General features: G+C 40.2%; 1 protein-coding gene across 2 annotated transcripts; it reads right to left on the bottom strand.

Annotated features, from left to right (window-relative positions):
* Positions 1-2,252: 2,252 nt before the first annotated feature.
* LOC149314338 (transaldolase) lies at positions 2,253-15,466 on the bottom strand. Of its 2 annotated transcripts, none has more exons than XM_089520891.1 (8): positions 15,185-15,450; positions 9,417-9,540; positions 8,980-9,087; positions 8,013-8,144; positions 7,518-7,693; positions 7,178-7,375; positions 4,492-4,637; positions 2,253-2,530 (listed from the first exon to the last, which is right to left on the bottom strand). In XM_089520891.1, exons 1-8 carry the CDS (start codon positions 15,279-15,281, stop codon positions 2,498-2,500), a joined length of 1,014 nt encoding a protein of 337 aa, XP_089377017.1. In that variant the 5' UTR covers positions 15,282-15,450; the 3' UTR covers positions 2,253-2,497. The 2 variants fall into 2 exon arrangements, with proteins under 2 accessions (XP_089377017.1, XP_089377016.1); XM_089520890.1 differs by lacking the exon at positions 2,253-2,530 and adding an exon at positions 5,823-5,955 and having other exon boundaries at positions 4,552-4,637; positions 15,185-15,466.
* Positions 15,467-17,058: the final 1,592 nt, after the last annotated feature.

Raw genomic sequence — 17,058 nt, 5'->3', positions numbered from 1 at the left:
TTTTTAAAAAAAAAAGATGCAAAACAATTAAATGTAAAAACATTTACTTAGGGATGGTAGTATTTGGTTTATTCCATTCTACATTGTCATGCATTGTACAAGAAGACTTGTAGTTCATTTTGTAAGTATTGCAGGAACTGTTACAGTTGGATCAAGTTACTTTATATTGTATTTTGTTTGCCTTGTGTGCTTTTTCAACAGATAAATTGATGGTATTCAGTTATATTACACATATCTTTGCTATGTAGTTATTGTTTTGATTTTAAAATATAATTGGCAAAATGGATACGTCTTGCTTGTATGTTAATGTTCAGGATGGGCTGTGCTATTCAGGAACAGAAACCCTATTTGAATAGTTGTGCAGTGGTACTTTTTTCTGGGCAAATAGATGAAATGGAGGCAGCTTAATCAGAATATTTTCCTGCCAAAGTGCATCTTGAACAGAGTACCTCCCATGGGTACAGTCCTGTTGGAAGTTCTGTGGCTATGTAAAGTATGGCTTTCACTGTAATAACTAAAAAGTTACTTCAGATGAATCAAGAAGTTACTTGTATCTTCTCAAAAACATTTTTATGCAAACAATAGGAAAAGTAACTATGTCTGAAGTAGTGAATTAGAAAAAATCCAAAAAATGTTGAGGCACTTATTCACTTTTCTACAGGGAAAGATGCATTTTGAGTAATAAATTGGGGTTGGAATCCTCTTGGACAGTTACAAATGTGTAATCCTGTTACGTACCCATGACTGTTTTGTATTGATAATTCCAATGTAGCCTCTAGTTTGGCTGATAGAGGGACCCATGAAAGCCCCTCAAACTCCATTTACCAGGAAGCAGCTGCTGTGATTAATGGAGGTCTGTTCCCCTAATTTGGGAAGCAGCTGACTGATGCCCCCCCCACACGTCACTTAGGTACAATTCTCTTAGGTACTTGTATCTGTAAGAAATGTAACTGAGCAGTCTCACAATGTCCGCTGCTGTTATGATACTATGTAAGAGAGCCAGCAGATTGATTGATGCACACCAGGCTGCCTGCTGGAGTGTGCCAGTGCACACTGGGACACGTTTGGTGCTGTCCTGCTTCACATCTTCACAATTCATTAACACTAACACAATTCACTATGTGACTAAGTGCACAGAAAATTACGTAACACACACTGCAATAGAGAATTCTGACTTGATCTTACAAAATAGGTATGTTGAAATCTGTGTAATTTGGAAGGTAATACATATATTACAGCTCAGTACTAACATATAGTTAGAAAGTGCTAAAATTACTGGAGGAATAGAGTTAATGAATCTGTGTTCTGTTGATATCTTGTCCTTTTCCCAAAGTTGAAAGACCACAGTTTTGCTTTACTGGACTGAAATGGCTTGGAGTGGAAGCCTAGGCTTCAATTTTTAATGCCTGCTTGCTTTTTAAACTCAAAACTCTAGTGACACATTTCATCCTTGTAATTGTGGGGGGCAGGGGAATATTCCAGAAAAGAATTACCAGGACAGGGTGGATGGCACAGGATGAGCAGCCATGCTCAAGGAAAATACCTCTCATCCATCAGACTCTGGGGACTAATTTATTTAAGAACATCACAAAATGTAGACATAGTTAGCTCTCTCTGTTTATCTGTGGGAAATGAGTTTTTTATGCTAGAAACAGCTCTATAGACAGAACTAGTTTTTTTTAACAAGGTAACTGATCTGCATTAGAGGAAACAGCATGACCAGAATACTGATGGAGCATTGCACTAGCATAAACACGCATGTATTCTTGTTAGCTGCTTTCGAGTCAACTTTGACCCAGGGCAACCCTATGTATGTGAGACCTCCAAGTCATCCTATCCTTAGTCTCTGTAGACTTATGGCTTTGTTGACTGAGTCTATCCATGTGGAATGCAGTCTTCCTGTTGGCCTCTACTTTCCCAAGCATTATAGTCTTTTGTAGTGAATCCTTCTCTTGGTATGGCCAAAATATGATAACCTCAGTTTAGTGATTTTTGCTTGAAGGGAAAGTTCAGTCCTGATTTGCAACAGGATCCATCCTTTGGTGTATTTAGTTAATGCTATTCTAACTCTTGTCCAGCACCACATCTCAAATGAGTCGATTTTAAGCTGTACACATTTATGCTGTTCAGGTCACTATTAATGTCTAACAGTAGTGGCTGGAATACTGTTGGGGTCCATGATAGAGGATTTCAGCCAATCTTCAAAGCAGAACAAAACATAACACCTACTACAAATAAAAAAAGCACTAATATACCAGAATTTATTTTTTATTATCCATACCATCATGAAAACACTTCCACACAATTGGTCCTTTAATCATTTGCAGCAACCGCTGGATTTCTGCAATCAGTATCTATTCTTATTTTTAAAAATACCACACAAATCATGGACCTTTCCTTTTCTCAAATTAATATAAAAAGGCCAGAATACAGAAAATCTTTTCATCCGTAACTTGTAGATATTTGTACATCCATACAGCGTCCAAAAAGTGTGCACCTACTTTCCATTTGCAGCACTGAACATTCGTTCCTAAAAGAAAAGGAAGAAGTATAAATGTTTAGTGAATGCCTTTATCATACATTGGAAACATGGATTATTCCAGTCTAATCCTCAACAAGAGTTTAGGAGGTATCAGCACTGATGGGACATAATTGCAAAACTAGAATTAAATATTACTTCAGCTTCAAACTGGTGGTATTAAAAGCCCAACAACAAATTTAATGCTGAAGTCCTATTGGATTCTAATCTTCTAGAGAATAGCACTTTGGGATTTATGTCTAAAGCAGGTGCTAGCAACATCTGAGAGTCCAGGACCATTTTCCCCTGCTGTGAATTTTGGGGGAAGGGGCTTCATATTCCAACTGCACACTGAAGAAAATATGAGCAATTTCTTTTTTCCTTCTTCTTAGAGGGGATGTGATTACACTAGGGGTTGCATATAACTTGCTGGCCACACTTTTTCCTCCACTGATCTGAAGTTATAAAAGCTTCAAATTCCCACTCTGGACTCACATTTTACAGACTTAGCTGCTGTTCCTGCCCAAAACAAAACCAAAAAAATAACATTTCTACAGCACAGGTCCAATACAATGCTTGAAAATTTCATAAAATTAAATTGTTCTAAGGTTTTTAAGGTCTAATGAAGAAAAGCATAATACCCAAAACAAATGTTAATCAAGGCCTCCATCCTATTGCTAAATGGTAAGTCAATACAGTGGTACCTCGGGATACGAAATACCCAGGTTACGAAATTTTCAGGATACGAAAAAAACCCATAGGAAATTATTGTTCCGGGTTGCGAAAGTTTTTTCAGGTTACGAAAAAACTTTTGGTGCTTTTCTGCGCGATTTCACACGGAATCGCGGCTTTTCCCCATTAGCGCCTATGGGAATTCGGCTTGCGAAAGCCTTTTGGGTTACGAAATTGACAGCGGAACGAATTAATTTCGTAACCCGAGGCACCACTGTACTTAGGTAAATCCCACTAATCCCATGAGTCTCCTCTAGTGTGGCCTGGCAATGAGATTTAGATCCAGCTGTTTGTGGCTTGTTTCAGATAGTGGCTGGAATTTTGGGGACTTACATATGTGCAAATGTCATAGTTAACAGTGTTACATAATGATATCTCATCCCAATCCCCCCAATTGCCCCTTACCAGGAAGCAGCCACTCTGATCCACAGAAGTTTGTTTTGCTCAAAATGCAGCTGATTGACTTTTCACCCCCTCCCATGAGCTGTTCTCCAGTGTGACAGGCAGTGATTCCCCCTTGTGTCACAGGTGGTTTGCTGGTGGGGGTGGGACTGTCAGCTAGGTGCTTTCCAAATGACAGACCCTCACCAATCGCAGGGGCTGCTTCCTCGTAAGTGGAGATTGGAGCACTTTCCCTTTACCTAGGTAGCCCCTAAAGTAATGGCTACATAGGGATCATGAATACAAAACAGTCATGAGTGCTCTAGGTTATTTATGTATTCATAACTACCTGACAAGATTTTGGCCATTTATGTATTCTATACTTATAGTAAATAAACAACATCTGCCTATTAATAACATATTTAGCACCTTTAGCCTTTAGAAAGGTTAACCCGTAACTCACCTGTAGCAAGAGCCATCAGAATTTTTTTACATACCTATATGCAACCTTGATAACACAGAAATGAAAACATGCAACAGAAGCTGCAAATCAGCCCATCACACTATGAACTAATGGGACATAGATGGCAGCAAGCACCACATGCCCATCTGTGCTATTCTAATGCTTAGTACAATGGAAGGTAGTAGGAAAGAAGACCACATTACAGATGGACTGATTCAATAGGAAGCCACAACCCTGAATTTACAAAACCTCAGCAGGGCTTCTGATGAACAGGGGCTCTTGGAGATCTTTCATTCATAGGGTCATCATAACTGCCATCAAAACTGACTTGATGGCAAATAACAAGTACAGAAGTTGACATATCTGTTCCCCCCACTCTCCAAACCCTTTGTTTTACCTTTATCATCTTTTCTAATTTAACGGCATCAGCAGCAAACTTTCTGATTCCATCAGACAACTTCTCCACAGCCATTTGGTCTTCATTATGGAGCCAACGGAATAATTTCTCATCGAGATGGATCTTCTCCAAGTTGGATGCTTGAGCTTCATTGAAGAATACGTGACATTATCAAATCTCAGATTCAGCTACGAAAGACGTATTCTATACAAACTATGTCCAGTCCTTACATTTCCCCCATTCCTGTGATTCTAACTAATGGTAGTAATACAGTTGTCCAGCACCCACAACCAATATTTATCCTCAATTACCACAAGAGAAACAAAACAGCTATTCAGAATTCAAAGGACACATTGATTGTTTCATTTTGTTATTATAGGTTGAACCCCCTGTAACCAGAAGTCCGAAATACTCTAAAACCGAAACTTTTTTTCATGGATGGTTGAGATAGTCACACCTTTGTTTCTGATGGTTCAGTGTACACAAACTTACATTTCATGCACAAAATTATTAAAAATATTGCATAAAATTACCATCAGGATATATGTATAAATGACACATATATGAAACATAAATGAATTTTGTGTTTAACCTTGGGCCCCATCTCCAAGATATCTGTGTGTGTGTGTGTGTGTGTATGCAAATACAGGTATTCCTGTATCCAAAATTCAACACTTCTGGTTCCAAGCATTTTGTATAAGGGAGACGTAACCTGTACTACCACTGCTCTATTTGTAGGCTCAACAGTAGGAAGTACTGCATGTTGTTCAACAATGTAATTGCAATAGTAAACATACTGTTCTAAGTACAGACATGCCTCAGTTAACAAAGCGTCTGACAAATATACTACTTCTTACAAAGTCTTTTTATGGGAACCCAGTCCAGCTCCCCCTTTCTTGTCTTCTGTCTTGCTGGAAGATTTTTTGCAGCATTGGCATTGGGGGATGGTGAAACTGGGATGGAGAAAGACATTTCAGTGTTGGATTGCAGCAGTAAATGCAATAAAGTTTGACCTGGGAAAGAATGGGATTCTAGTCTAAGTAATCCTACTGTAGCTGTTGGTAACTGCCTACAACAGGCAGGATAAATAGTTGCCTCCAAAACCACATAATGAGCATGTGCAAAGAGCAAAAGAGAAAGAAAGAAAGGGGGAAAGCGGATTAATGTCCTTCGCTATCTACCCTGGCATGTTGATAAATTAATTTCTTATGATTTCCTCCAAAATGACAATCATAAGAAAAGTGGGGGGAAAAACCTATGGGATACATTTTGGAAAATGCTTTCAAGTGGTCTCTAGAAGGATTCAAAACGTTTATTTACACAAGGCTTACCTGACCTGCATGTTTCATTTCACATGTGCAAAGTGAATAAAAAGTTTGCTGAAACCTGTCGAACTTCTTTTTTTGTGGCGTAGAAATCTATCCTCGTTCTTTCCTGTAATTTCTACCTCTGGTACTATAGTTTCTGTTGAAGAAGGAAAGCCCAGGAATACATCTACTTTGTCAAGTGAGGTGTACCTGTAAGGCAGGGCTTAAAGGATGGAATATGTGGCCATCCAGATGTTGCTAGATTATAAGTCATATGAGGTCTCACCTTTGGCTATGCTGGCTAGATACAATCTAGGCCTGCAGCCCAAGAACAGCAGGAGACCCACATGTTCACTGACTGTGCTTTTTAAGGCATTCATGACAATAATGCCATGAGAGACTGTTTTAACATTTACATAGATACATTGTTACAATCTTCCATATGGTAGATAACTATAATTTACTGCCTCTTATTTTGTCCAGAGCACACATATGATGCAACCAAAGAAAAAATGGAGCAAACTTACAAATGAGAGATACTGAAAATATGATTTAATTTTTTTTAAAAAAATGAACTTTTAAAAATTAATGTTACAGAAATTATTAACTTCTGTCAAGAACTTCTAAGCCTGCATGGTATACTGGTCTGAGTGTAGGATAAGGACCTCAAGGAGACCAGGTTTGAACCCCCACTCAGCCATGGTAGCCCACTGGGTAACCACAACTAAATCATGCTCTCTCAGCCTGGCATAGGCAATAACAAACCTATTAATAAATCTTGTCAAGAAAACCCTATACAGTCGGCCCTTCTTATACATGGATTTTTTATACACGGATTTAAGCATACATGGTTTGAAAATGTTCCAAAAAAGTATAAATTTACCTTGATTTTCCATTTTTTATAAGGGACACCATTTTGCTATGTCATTATATGTAATGGGACTTGAGCATACATGGATTTTGTTATACACGGGAGAGCTTGGAACCAAACCCCAGCGTATAACAAGGGTCCACTGTAATAGGGTTGTCGTACACCAGTCTACCTGAAGGCATCTAATAACAAAAATTATCTTCTGCTCCACATCAACTCTTGAATCTTCTCTCCTGCAAAGCTTTTCATCAGTATGCAATACTTAATCATACTCCTGTTGCTGCCAGATTCTATGATTGATAGAACTAAAGCCCTCAGGAACACTACAAAGACCTTTGCAGGTACAGTTAGTTGATGAACCAATTAAAAGTACTCTCCAAGTAACAGTTCACATTAACTATGATGACACAGTGAAGGACCACTGCCAGATTATTATTCTACAGAATCAGCTTTAGTGGAATAATATTTAAGAATGTCATATTATTTGTTAACAATGAAAGAAACTTACCATCCTTGACATTCAGTGCTGGTGTTAGTTTACTGTTATCTTTACTGAGTTCTCCAAGAAGTTTGGGTGAAATGGTGAGATAATCACAGCCAGTCAGTGCTTTGATTTCTCCAGTGTTTCGAAATGAAGCTCCCATCACAATAGTCTTATAGCCAAACTTTTTGTAGTACTGGTAGATTTTAGTGACACTTTTCACTCCTACATAAAGGAATATGGGCATTAAAATTAAGCACAATTACTTGATACTTTTTTGGGCATTTACTTTCCAAAAATTAAACATCTCAACTACTTTGTGTTACAATATTTATTTTAAATTATTCTTTAAAAATTAATCAGTTACCTGGATCCTCTGAGGGCTCGTAGGCTTTCTTGTCTGTATTTGCAACATGCCAATCCAAGATACGTCCAACAAATGGAGAAATTAGGGTGACCCCTGCTTCTGCACAGGCAACAGCCTGAGCAAAGGAAAACAGCAAGGTCATGTTGCAATGGATTCCATATTGGTCTTCAAGAATCCTATAAAATAAAATAAATCTCATAGTGGAATTATGTTTCCCACCAGTTGCACTTAAACTGATGACATGAGAATGGATACACAATTTTATAATATGTAAAAGATTTTCCCCAGACTATATTACTAAGTTTTAATATTAATGATCTGTCACTATCTGCCTTCTGAAAACTCCAGGGGGTGGGGAGGCACGAGACCACATTTTAAAATTGGAAAGGAAGTTAAATGGGTTCCACCTAAACGGGCAAAGTGCGATATTAGGCAACTATAATCAACACAAAATTTTATAACTAAATTCCATTAATGTATGAGGTATAACCTTACTTGCCAGCCTGGATGCCTTCCCATGTTGATGACAACTTGATCAGGATGCGATCTTTATTAATTCCTGCTTCCTTATAAAGATCTATGAAGTGTTTGGCCTTCTTAACCATACCGTCTTTGTCAAAAGACAACCTTTGAAAAAGGATTTAAAAAAAATTACTAGCTGTTTTTTGTCTTATTTATGTTAGCGCTGATCTTCAGGAAAGAGGAACTTATATATAGGAGTACAATTCTGTAGTCAAGAAGTAATTATTACATCATTGTCTTTTGAAATTCTGAGCAAAATATCTTATATCTTGGTAGCAACTTGGAACCGGAGAGCTACTTCAGTGGCTTTTACCAACACAAAGATACACATCCCCCCATATACCGATATATTTTACTGTGTAAGTCATGTATATATTTTACTATCTGTAAACATAGTGAAAGCTCACTACAGCTTTGCAATATGTATACTTAATAGCAGCATAGTATGCACTATGTAAAAAATTTATATCCTGTCTTTCCTATAAATAGTTGAAAGTAGACATGATATATAACGTACAATTTAAAAGCCCCAAATTACAACAGCATAAAAACATACCCCACAGAAGTAGTAGGAAGCAAAACAACAACAACAATCTATCACTAACATGATGAAACAACTTCTTAAAGACAGAACTACTAAGTGCTTTATTCAAAGTTCTTTCTGAAAAGCCAAGTCTTCCATATAGTCATGGTCTAATATTTTCATATTAGACCATGAAAGAGAGCATGAGCAGAGAGTCATTATAGGGGAATCCAGAGCTTAGGTATAACTACTGAGAGACACCTCTCCCAAGTCTGAACAAACCAGACTTTTTGGGTTGGCAGAACGAAAAGAGGCCTCTATGGGTGTCTATAGCAAGGAAACACAGGCTCATACAAAAGAAGGCATTCCTGCTGGAAATAGATATCCAGATGATATAAGCATTCAGAAGACACACACCTTGCATCTACTTCTGTGGATACACGGCCAGGTATCCTCTTCAGTATTTCTGCACCAAACAATATAAAAAGCTTGTCACAAGCATTTGTAACTTGATCATCCTCTGACCTGGAAACAGACATTAACCAGAGAGAATTATGAATACTTAGAAAAGGGAAGGCTGAAATAGGGGGATCATGTGGTACTAATGTGGTATTTAAAGAACTCAGTTACAGGATTTCAGAACAAATTGGGAATGAATGGATTCTTTGAACCATGTTCTAATCTTGGTCTGTCACCATGATTTATTAAACTAAATAACAGTAGGAACTGAGGGAAATAAATGCTAGTATGAAAACCACAACCATAAAACATGGCTGCCATGTAGGAACATGAATAAGATCCCACCCAAGGAGAAAGGCAGAGTATACATCCAATACATAAGCAAGCAGACTTACCCACCAAGTTTCTTCCCATATTCAATAGCATCTTCAACCAGTTGCTGGTAGGATGGCATTTGAGCCGCTGCCAATATCAGAGATGGATTGGTAGTAGCATCCAGAGGCTTATATTCCTCAATAGCTATGGGGACAAAGCCAATAAAAATGAGTTAGCCATTTTAACAATAATTTTCTAAAAGATATTCAGTAAGATGGAGCAACTTAGTTTGCTAGCTATTCAGTCAGTACAATCCTTGTCAATATTCACTGAGTAGATGCTTTCTCTTAAAGGAGGCACAAAAAAGAAAAGAAAAGTAGTTACAGCTTCGAAACTGGGCATATTTTATTATGCACAAGGTGACTTTTTTCCATTTTGGAAAAAAGCCGATGACTACTTTTCACCAATGTGGCAGAATGGTGACTGGGCTGTACAACTTTTGAATGGCAGTGGAGGGAGATTAGAGAGTGCTGGGAGATTACAGAAACGTGTTCTTCTATACAGAAAATGTCAAGAAGGCAGCTTCTAATTTCTGGTTTCCTGTGTGAAGGGATCCCCCCCCCACACACACTTTTTGCTAAGGAAGTAGATTATAAAGGTTTCTGTTCCACCCCTCAGCCAAATTCCTAGCACAGCTTTCAAAAAATCAGAATTACATGCAACTAAAACATACAAATACTACATTGAGAGTCTAGAGCAGGGAACTCTCCATATGTTGGACTGCAACTCCAGAAGCCCTAAGTGGCACAGCCAATGGTGAGGAGAAAAGCATCCCACATAACCAGAGTTAAGTAGGAGTAAGTTTACAAAAAGGTCACACTGCACCACAGAATTATAGAACTGGAAGAGAACCTAAAGGTGATCCAACCCAACCCCTCCTCACATGCAGGATTACACAATCAAACCACCCAAATAGTCTAAAGATAGAACAACAAAACAGTAATCTTCAAAGCCGACTGAATAAAGGGGTGGTTTTACAATACTGCAGAAAATATTTCAGCCTGCAAGTGCTACTATCATTTTCTGAAAAAAATTCCTTTCAAACACACCTCTCTGCAATAGAGAAAGTTAGCACACACAGGAAGTTATAACCTACCTCATTTCCTGACTAATTTTTAAGGGGGAATATTTTAAAAAGTCATCTACACCAGCACATCCGGATACTGAATGTGTAGAGACCAGGTGTAAACAAAATGCTTGGCATTAAAAATGCTGGGAGGGTTAAAGGGGCATTATATAAAGAGGAATGCAGACTCAGCAATATAGAAAATAGAAATGATACCAGTGGAAGTTTGTTATTTGGTTGTATCATAATAATAATAAAAAAAAAACTAGATTTAATTTTATATTCCCAAACTGAAGGTTAGGAAATGGAAACTAATCTTCAACATGGATTATAAAAAACCCTGCAATGTCATCTGTAGTCATATCTTATAATGCCTTCTATCTTGACTAGTTTCCAGTCCTACTGAAGCTGCAGTATAGTTTAAAAGAGTCTACATATTTTCAAATAATTTGCTAGAATCCATTTTGGCTAGTATTAATTTCTCCTGACCGAAAAGCATTTTAAATCAGTGTAGAACATCAAATGTTGTAAACACACACACAACTGAGTGCTCAGATTCCCTGTTTGTTGTTGTTGTGTGCCTTCAAGTCATTTCTGGTTTATGGCGACCCTAAGACAAACCTATGTTGAGGTTTTCTTGACAAGATTTGTTCAGATGAGGTTTGCCATTGCCTTCCCCCGAGGCTGAGAGGATGTGACTTGCCCAAGGTCACCCAGTGGTTTTTATGGCCAAGCGGGGAATCTAACCCTGTTCTCCACTCAAACCACTACACCACACTGGCTCTTCAGATTCCCAGTACAACCTTGCAATTGTTTAAGACATCATTCAAGAGGCTCATTCATTATCTTCTCACCACAGAAAGCCTTAGCCAAATACACAAATGTACACGATTCCATAATGTCTTTTTGTTCAGTCTGTTGCTGTCTCCTGCACAATGGTACCAAAGGTTAGGACTTCTGTGCGTAATGACATTACTAATGCAAAAGAGGTAAGTTGCATGGAGAACTGAGATTGGGGAAAAAGAGTTTGATTAAATAGTGCTTCCTCATTCTTTATAAACAAAGTTCACATGCAAGTAGTTTGCATAACTAGGCTGTTGTAAAACCAAACAGCCAACCAAACACACAAAGCCAGATTCTTGCTGCCTACTTAATAGGCTGTCAGTCTAATAGTCCTCAACTAAGTTGTTTGTTGTTGTTTGTTGTTGTTGTGAGCTGCTAGCAAGTCAGATTTGTGGTAAACTCTTGAATGAGAGACTTCCATGTCACCCTATCAACAGCTCTGCTCCAGTCTTGGCTACAGATAGTATCTTTTTGCATTCCTCCCCTAATCTACAATTTAATAACAATTTTAAAGCACAACGCTGGTTTCATATTGTTGATAAAAAAAGCTTCCTGCAGCAGTGTTAAGCCACACATTGTTTTGTCCACTCTAGAAATCACTTATTTAACCAACTGCAATACACTCAGAACTATAAATTATTAGTAAAGTCAAAGTGCTAGAATAATTTCTTCTCAAAAAGCTTAATCTTTCTTTTTCCACAGAACTTCAAATATCATTTTATTTATGCCAAATTTAACAACACATAAATTGTCAACTGTGTGTCCAGCTAACCTTAAATCATGATTTGCACAGCACTTTGTTCTGTCTCAATCTGCTAAGTCATTACCCATCAGCAGGATGCAATTGTTAAGCAACAAGTCTATTTCAAAGCCTTTCATAAGCCTATTTACAAAACACTCCTTGCTTAACAGAGTTCCTCTTTCCCACTAAGTTATTTTCTTGTGAGTAGCTTTCTTTTGAATAGCTTTCACTGTGGGCTTTGCCTATCTGTCTCACCTATTTGCCTTATACAAAAGAAGCATGGAACTTTGCAACCTGTACCAATTTTTACAACTACTCTATACAGAACAATGGTGGAAGACATACAGCCCTGCCTTCAGATTATCTCAATTTAGAAATTATACTTTGTATTTTATTATCTTACTAGGTTGTTTATATACTGTATACACTTGACTATAAGTCAGCCTCATGTATGAGTTGAAGGTGGGTTTTGGAGCCAAAATCGGGGATTTTGATGTGGCCTTGGGATAACAAGGGTAAACCTCAGGGGCATGTAACAGAGGATCGATATGTTGACTCAGGTTTTGGGGTCAATTTGTTAACCTAAACCTCTAGGCTTATACATGCATACAGGGTGCCTGCACTCTACGCGGGTGCACCATATGCGGCTTTAAGCATATGCTGAAGCTGTGTGGCAAACAAATGGCACCGCACTATGCCATGAGCATGGGGACGCAAGCATACATGGGATTTCCCTTATGCAGGGGTCCAGAATGGATCCCCACATAAGAGAAGGGCCCACTGTATATCTAGTAGTTTGTTTTATTGTTAGAAATGAACTGAACTGCTGTTCATTTTAGCTTGATAAACTGAGTAGACTTATCACAAATCAGTCCAACTGATAATGATAATAATATATTTATTTATAGCCCGTCTCTCCCCAAAGGATTGAGGCGGGTAACAATAATAAAATCACAATAACAATTAACATAAATCCCTAACTCCCAATTAAAAATGACAAAACATCATAAAATACAATCAAATTCACTAAAATTAATCTAAAATTAACACTCGTTCAACTGAGGCAATTGTGGGATGAATGAAGCAACTACAGATATGGGACATTGGGGGAGCCCATTTATCAATCTGGGAATGTCCCCCGGAAGAGATCTGTCTTAACAGCCTTCTTGAAGGCATCAAGAGTTGTAATGTGATGGATTTCCTCCAACTGAGTGGCATTTGTAGGACGTTTGCTTCCTTCATGCCAGAGCACAGACCTTTGGTCTCTTATGGCAGCAACTAGTAAAAGACCAGTGGAAAACTAAGGTGTGGCCCAATTTGAGCTGCACGACTAGTCGGCATTAATCATATGAACTGTATCACTCCCCATTTTAGTAGTGGCATTTCAGGCTTCTCTGCATGGCTACAAGGGTAGTTATGTCAATAAATACTGAAGTGGCATACTTCTCAATAAGCAAAGCCGGCACTGAGGGAAGGAGGAATTGTGCAGGCATCAGGTGCAAAACTAAGTGGCGGAAATCCAGCAGCCCAAATGAACAAGCATGAACCCTGACCTCGTTCGCCAACTTTTTAGCAAGCAAGGAGTGGGCAGAGGCAGGTTGCTACTGGCACCAGCGCTGCCCTTCCGTCTCCACAGGCCTAAGGCCATAGGCTCAGCGGGTCTCCATTCCTAAAACCTCCTTAATCTCTATTGCTGAAGCTCAGCCAACCCTTCATCCACTGCATGTCATCATCCCCTGATTCCTTAGACCTTGATCGATGCTTACTATATATATATATATATATATTACTTTATGTTATATTTAATATATTATATTAAAATATAATATATATTTTATATTTATATATTTAATATATATTACATTAAATATATAATACTTATTTTATATTATTATATATATTATATTAAATATGTCATATATATTTTATATTATTAAATATAAAAATATAATTTTTATTCATCAAAGAAGTCCAAAATTCTTAAAAGCATGCAATACAGTTTTTCCCCATTATATCATAAAAACACCAAACAAACAGAGTGATCTCATATCGGGGGAAAGGGGGGATCCAGCAGTCCTCTATAATTATTATCCTATTTGCTCCATACTATCTTGTTAAATTTAAATAAATGTATATTTAAATGAATTTAAATATATCAAAACATATAATATCTGTAAATGAAAATGAACTGAATTACTTCCTTCGTGTTTTAGGTTGTGATGAACCACATTGTAGGAAGCTTCTTTGTTCTCTGAATTTCCCCAGTCTGTTTTGTTGTATATTCTGCCTATGAAGAAGCATTTTTGGCAGACCATTTCTGTGTGTAGCCCCTCCTTGTGTCCGCCTTACTTCTTTTCTCTGACACATATTATTAAAGCACTACAAGGATGCTTACTTGTGTGTGTGCCTTCAAGGGCCACCTGTTGACTTATGCCAACCCCATTACTTGACAGGGTTTCCTTAGGCAAGGAATACTCAGAGGTGGTTTTGCCAGCTCCTTCCTCGGAGTCCCACCCAAAGAGTAACCAGGGTGACCCCACTTAGCTTCCGAGACCAGGCAGGACCTGGCACCTCCTTGTTGTGAGTCTGGGCTTCCTTAGGAGCAGGAGGCAGCCTGGCCTAGTGGTTTGGGCCTTGGGCTGTGACCCTGGAGGGCAGGGTCCGGATGAGAGCTTGGCCGTGGAAACCCCCTGGGCCAGCCTCTCTCAGCCTCCTGGGAGGAAGGCAAAGGCAAGCCCTCTCTGGGGAATCTTGCTGAGGAGGAAACCATGCCCTAGGTTCCCCTTGAGTCTCTGTGAGTCCCAACCCCTGAAGGCCCGCAGCCACCAGCAGCACGAGAGCCTCTCCAGGCAATGGATCCATGGGCGACCTCCCAAGTGTTCTGGAACCCAGAACAAGCAAAACAAAGCCAGCCTGGCTATGGCTAGAGCCCAAAGGCCTCGCCGCCTCGGTCTGGAAAAGCAGCCTGCGAAGGGACTGACGCCGCTGGAACTGCCCTGGCCCTGCTGCTAGGGAATTCTGGGAACTGGCTTTGTGAGACATTCAGCCTCTTCCTCTGGCGCCACGGCAAACTCCAGCTCCCAGAATTCCATGGCCCTGAGCAGAAAGAGAGTTCAAGCGGCCCTTCCCTGCCTCACCGTTGAAGTCCCCCGTGTCGGCCACCACCGTGGTGTGCTGCTTGAGCTGCTCCAGCACCGACTCCATCTTCGCCCTCTTGACTGGAGACACTGACATGGCGCCAAGGAACAGGAGGACGAGGAGGAGGAGGAGGAAACAAGAAGAAGAAGAAGAGGCCGGGGCGCGAGCCGTGGGTGGGCGTGCGCGTGCGTGTGCGCGTGCGCGTGAGGAGGGCCTGTGGCGCGCGCCTTCCCCCTTTCTTCCCCTTCTTTCCTTCCTTTCCCCTCTCTCGCGCCGCTCCAGGCTCTCTGACGGAATGGGCGCGTGCGGGAGGCGGAGGAGTTGGAGGAGGAAAAAGGGGCGGGGCTTTTGTGAGGCTCAGCTGGCTCTCCCTTTCTCTCACTGTCACGCCCAACCCGAGGGAGGGGGAGCGTTGCGCGTGCGCAGAAACATCACCTCTCTCAGGGGCGGAGCATAGACGGCTCAGAGAGTTCTCTCTCTACTTGACTACTAAAAGGCGCGCAACCCAAAGAAGCTGAAAAGAGCTTCAGGGGAGGGGGAGCGTTGCGCGTGCGCAGAAACGTCACCGCTCACAGGGGGCGGAGCCTGTACGGCCCAGTTTGATCTCGCTTTCTCTCTGTCTCCAAAGGCAAAGAAGCTGAAGAGAGCGGGCAGCGAGGGAGGGATTTGCGCGTGCGCACTTCTCTCAGGGGCGGAGCCTGTTGTTGCCCATTCACCACCAGTTAAATAAAGTAAAGACTAGGCAGAGCTGTAAAGGAAAGGGCGGAGTATTAGTGGCCACGAAGGGCCCCCGTTTAGCGGCTCCCTTCCTCGGGGCTCTTGGAAGCCACAGGAAAAGGAATGCCTTAAAAGCAAGCCAGGAGTTGCCAGAGAGAAGATGGCTGCGTCCGCACTGTAGAATTAATGCAGTTTGATACCGCTTCAACTGCCGTGGTTCAATGGTATGGAATTCTGGGATTTGTAGTTTTGTCTCTGCAATCGCAGTTCTGGTGCCTCAGAATCTATAAATCCCAGGATTCCATGGGCTGGAGCCATGACAGTTAAAGCGGTATCAGACTGCATTAATTCTGCAGTGTGGCATCATCCTTATTTAGCCTCCAAGCCCCCTGTTTATACATGGCCCCCCTGGAACCATTTATGTCCACATTGCTAGAAAGCAATGTCCAGTTGATTGGATTTTCGCTCCTTTCTTCTGATGTGGTTTTTGCAGATGGACAAAATAAATGCATGGGGAAAAGACACAGGGTCCTTGGTTTTGACAAATGCAAAGCATGGACTCTTCCACAGAGACATCTCTCTGAAGACTGTGGCAGATGTATACAGATACTAAAATGGCTCACATTATCCCTTATTAGACACGCTTGTATAAACGTAAACGGTGTCAGTGCATCAAAGTACTGTTTTCTTTGCAGCAATAAAGGAAAATAAGTTTATCCAGTATATTGAGTTTTAAGAAGTGGACCATGCGTAAGCATGCGCTGAATAAAGAGAAATGCCCCGATTTGTAAGCGCTGGCTGTGTGGCAGCATGGTCTCAAGGGAGGAAGGCTGTTCCTGACTGCATTAAGACATCATGATGTGTGTTCCTCTGATTCAGTCCAGATTTATGTTGGAGTTCCAGCACAATGTATATAAAGATCAGTTCCCTCTTTTCATATTCAATATGTATACAAAGGCTTTGCATGGCTTGGGTCGAATATTGATCAGAACGGGGACCGCAGTCAAGAGATCAGAAGAAGACTAGGGAACAGGAAGAGCGGCCACGAAGAAACTAGACAAGATCATAAAGTGTAAAGATACACAATTGAACACAAAAGGCAGAATCACACAAGCCATTGTATTCCCTGTCACCACCTATGGATGTGGGAGCTGGA

Source organism: Sceloporus occidentalis, unplaced genomic scaffold (assembly GCF_023333645.1).
Source record: "Sceloporus occidentalis isolate IW3139 unplaced genomic scaffold, rSceOcc1.0.p SCAF_4, whole genome shotgun sequence".
Lineage (NCBI taxonomy): Eukaryota > Metazoa > Chordata > Lepidosauria > Squamata > Phrynosomatidae > Sceloporus > Sceloporus occidentalis.
This window is presented reverse-complemented; position numbering and strand designations above follow the sequence as displayed.

Excerpts from the sequence above, each read along its gene's own strand:
- LOC149314338 (XM_089520891.1), bottom strand. The coding sequence starts at position 15,281 with ATGTCAGTGTCTCCAGTCAAGAGGGCGAAGATGGAGTCGGTGCTGGAG. Across the intron at positions 9,088-9,416 it reads TATGGGAAGAAACTTGGTGG|GTCAGAGGATGATCAAGTTA; the intron begins GTAAGTCTGCTT and ends GTCTGTTTCCAG. Across the intron at positions 4,638-7,177 it reads AGCACTGAATGTCAAGGATG|CTCAAGCATCCAACTTGGAG; the intron begins GTAAGTTTCTTT and ends TCTTCAATGAAG.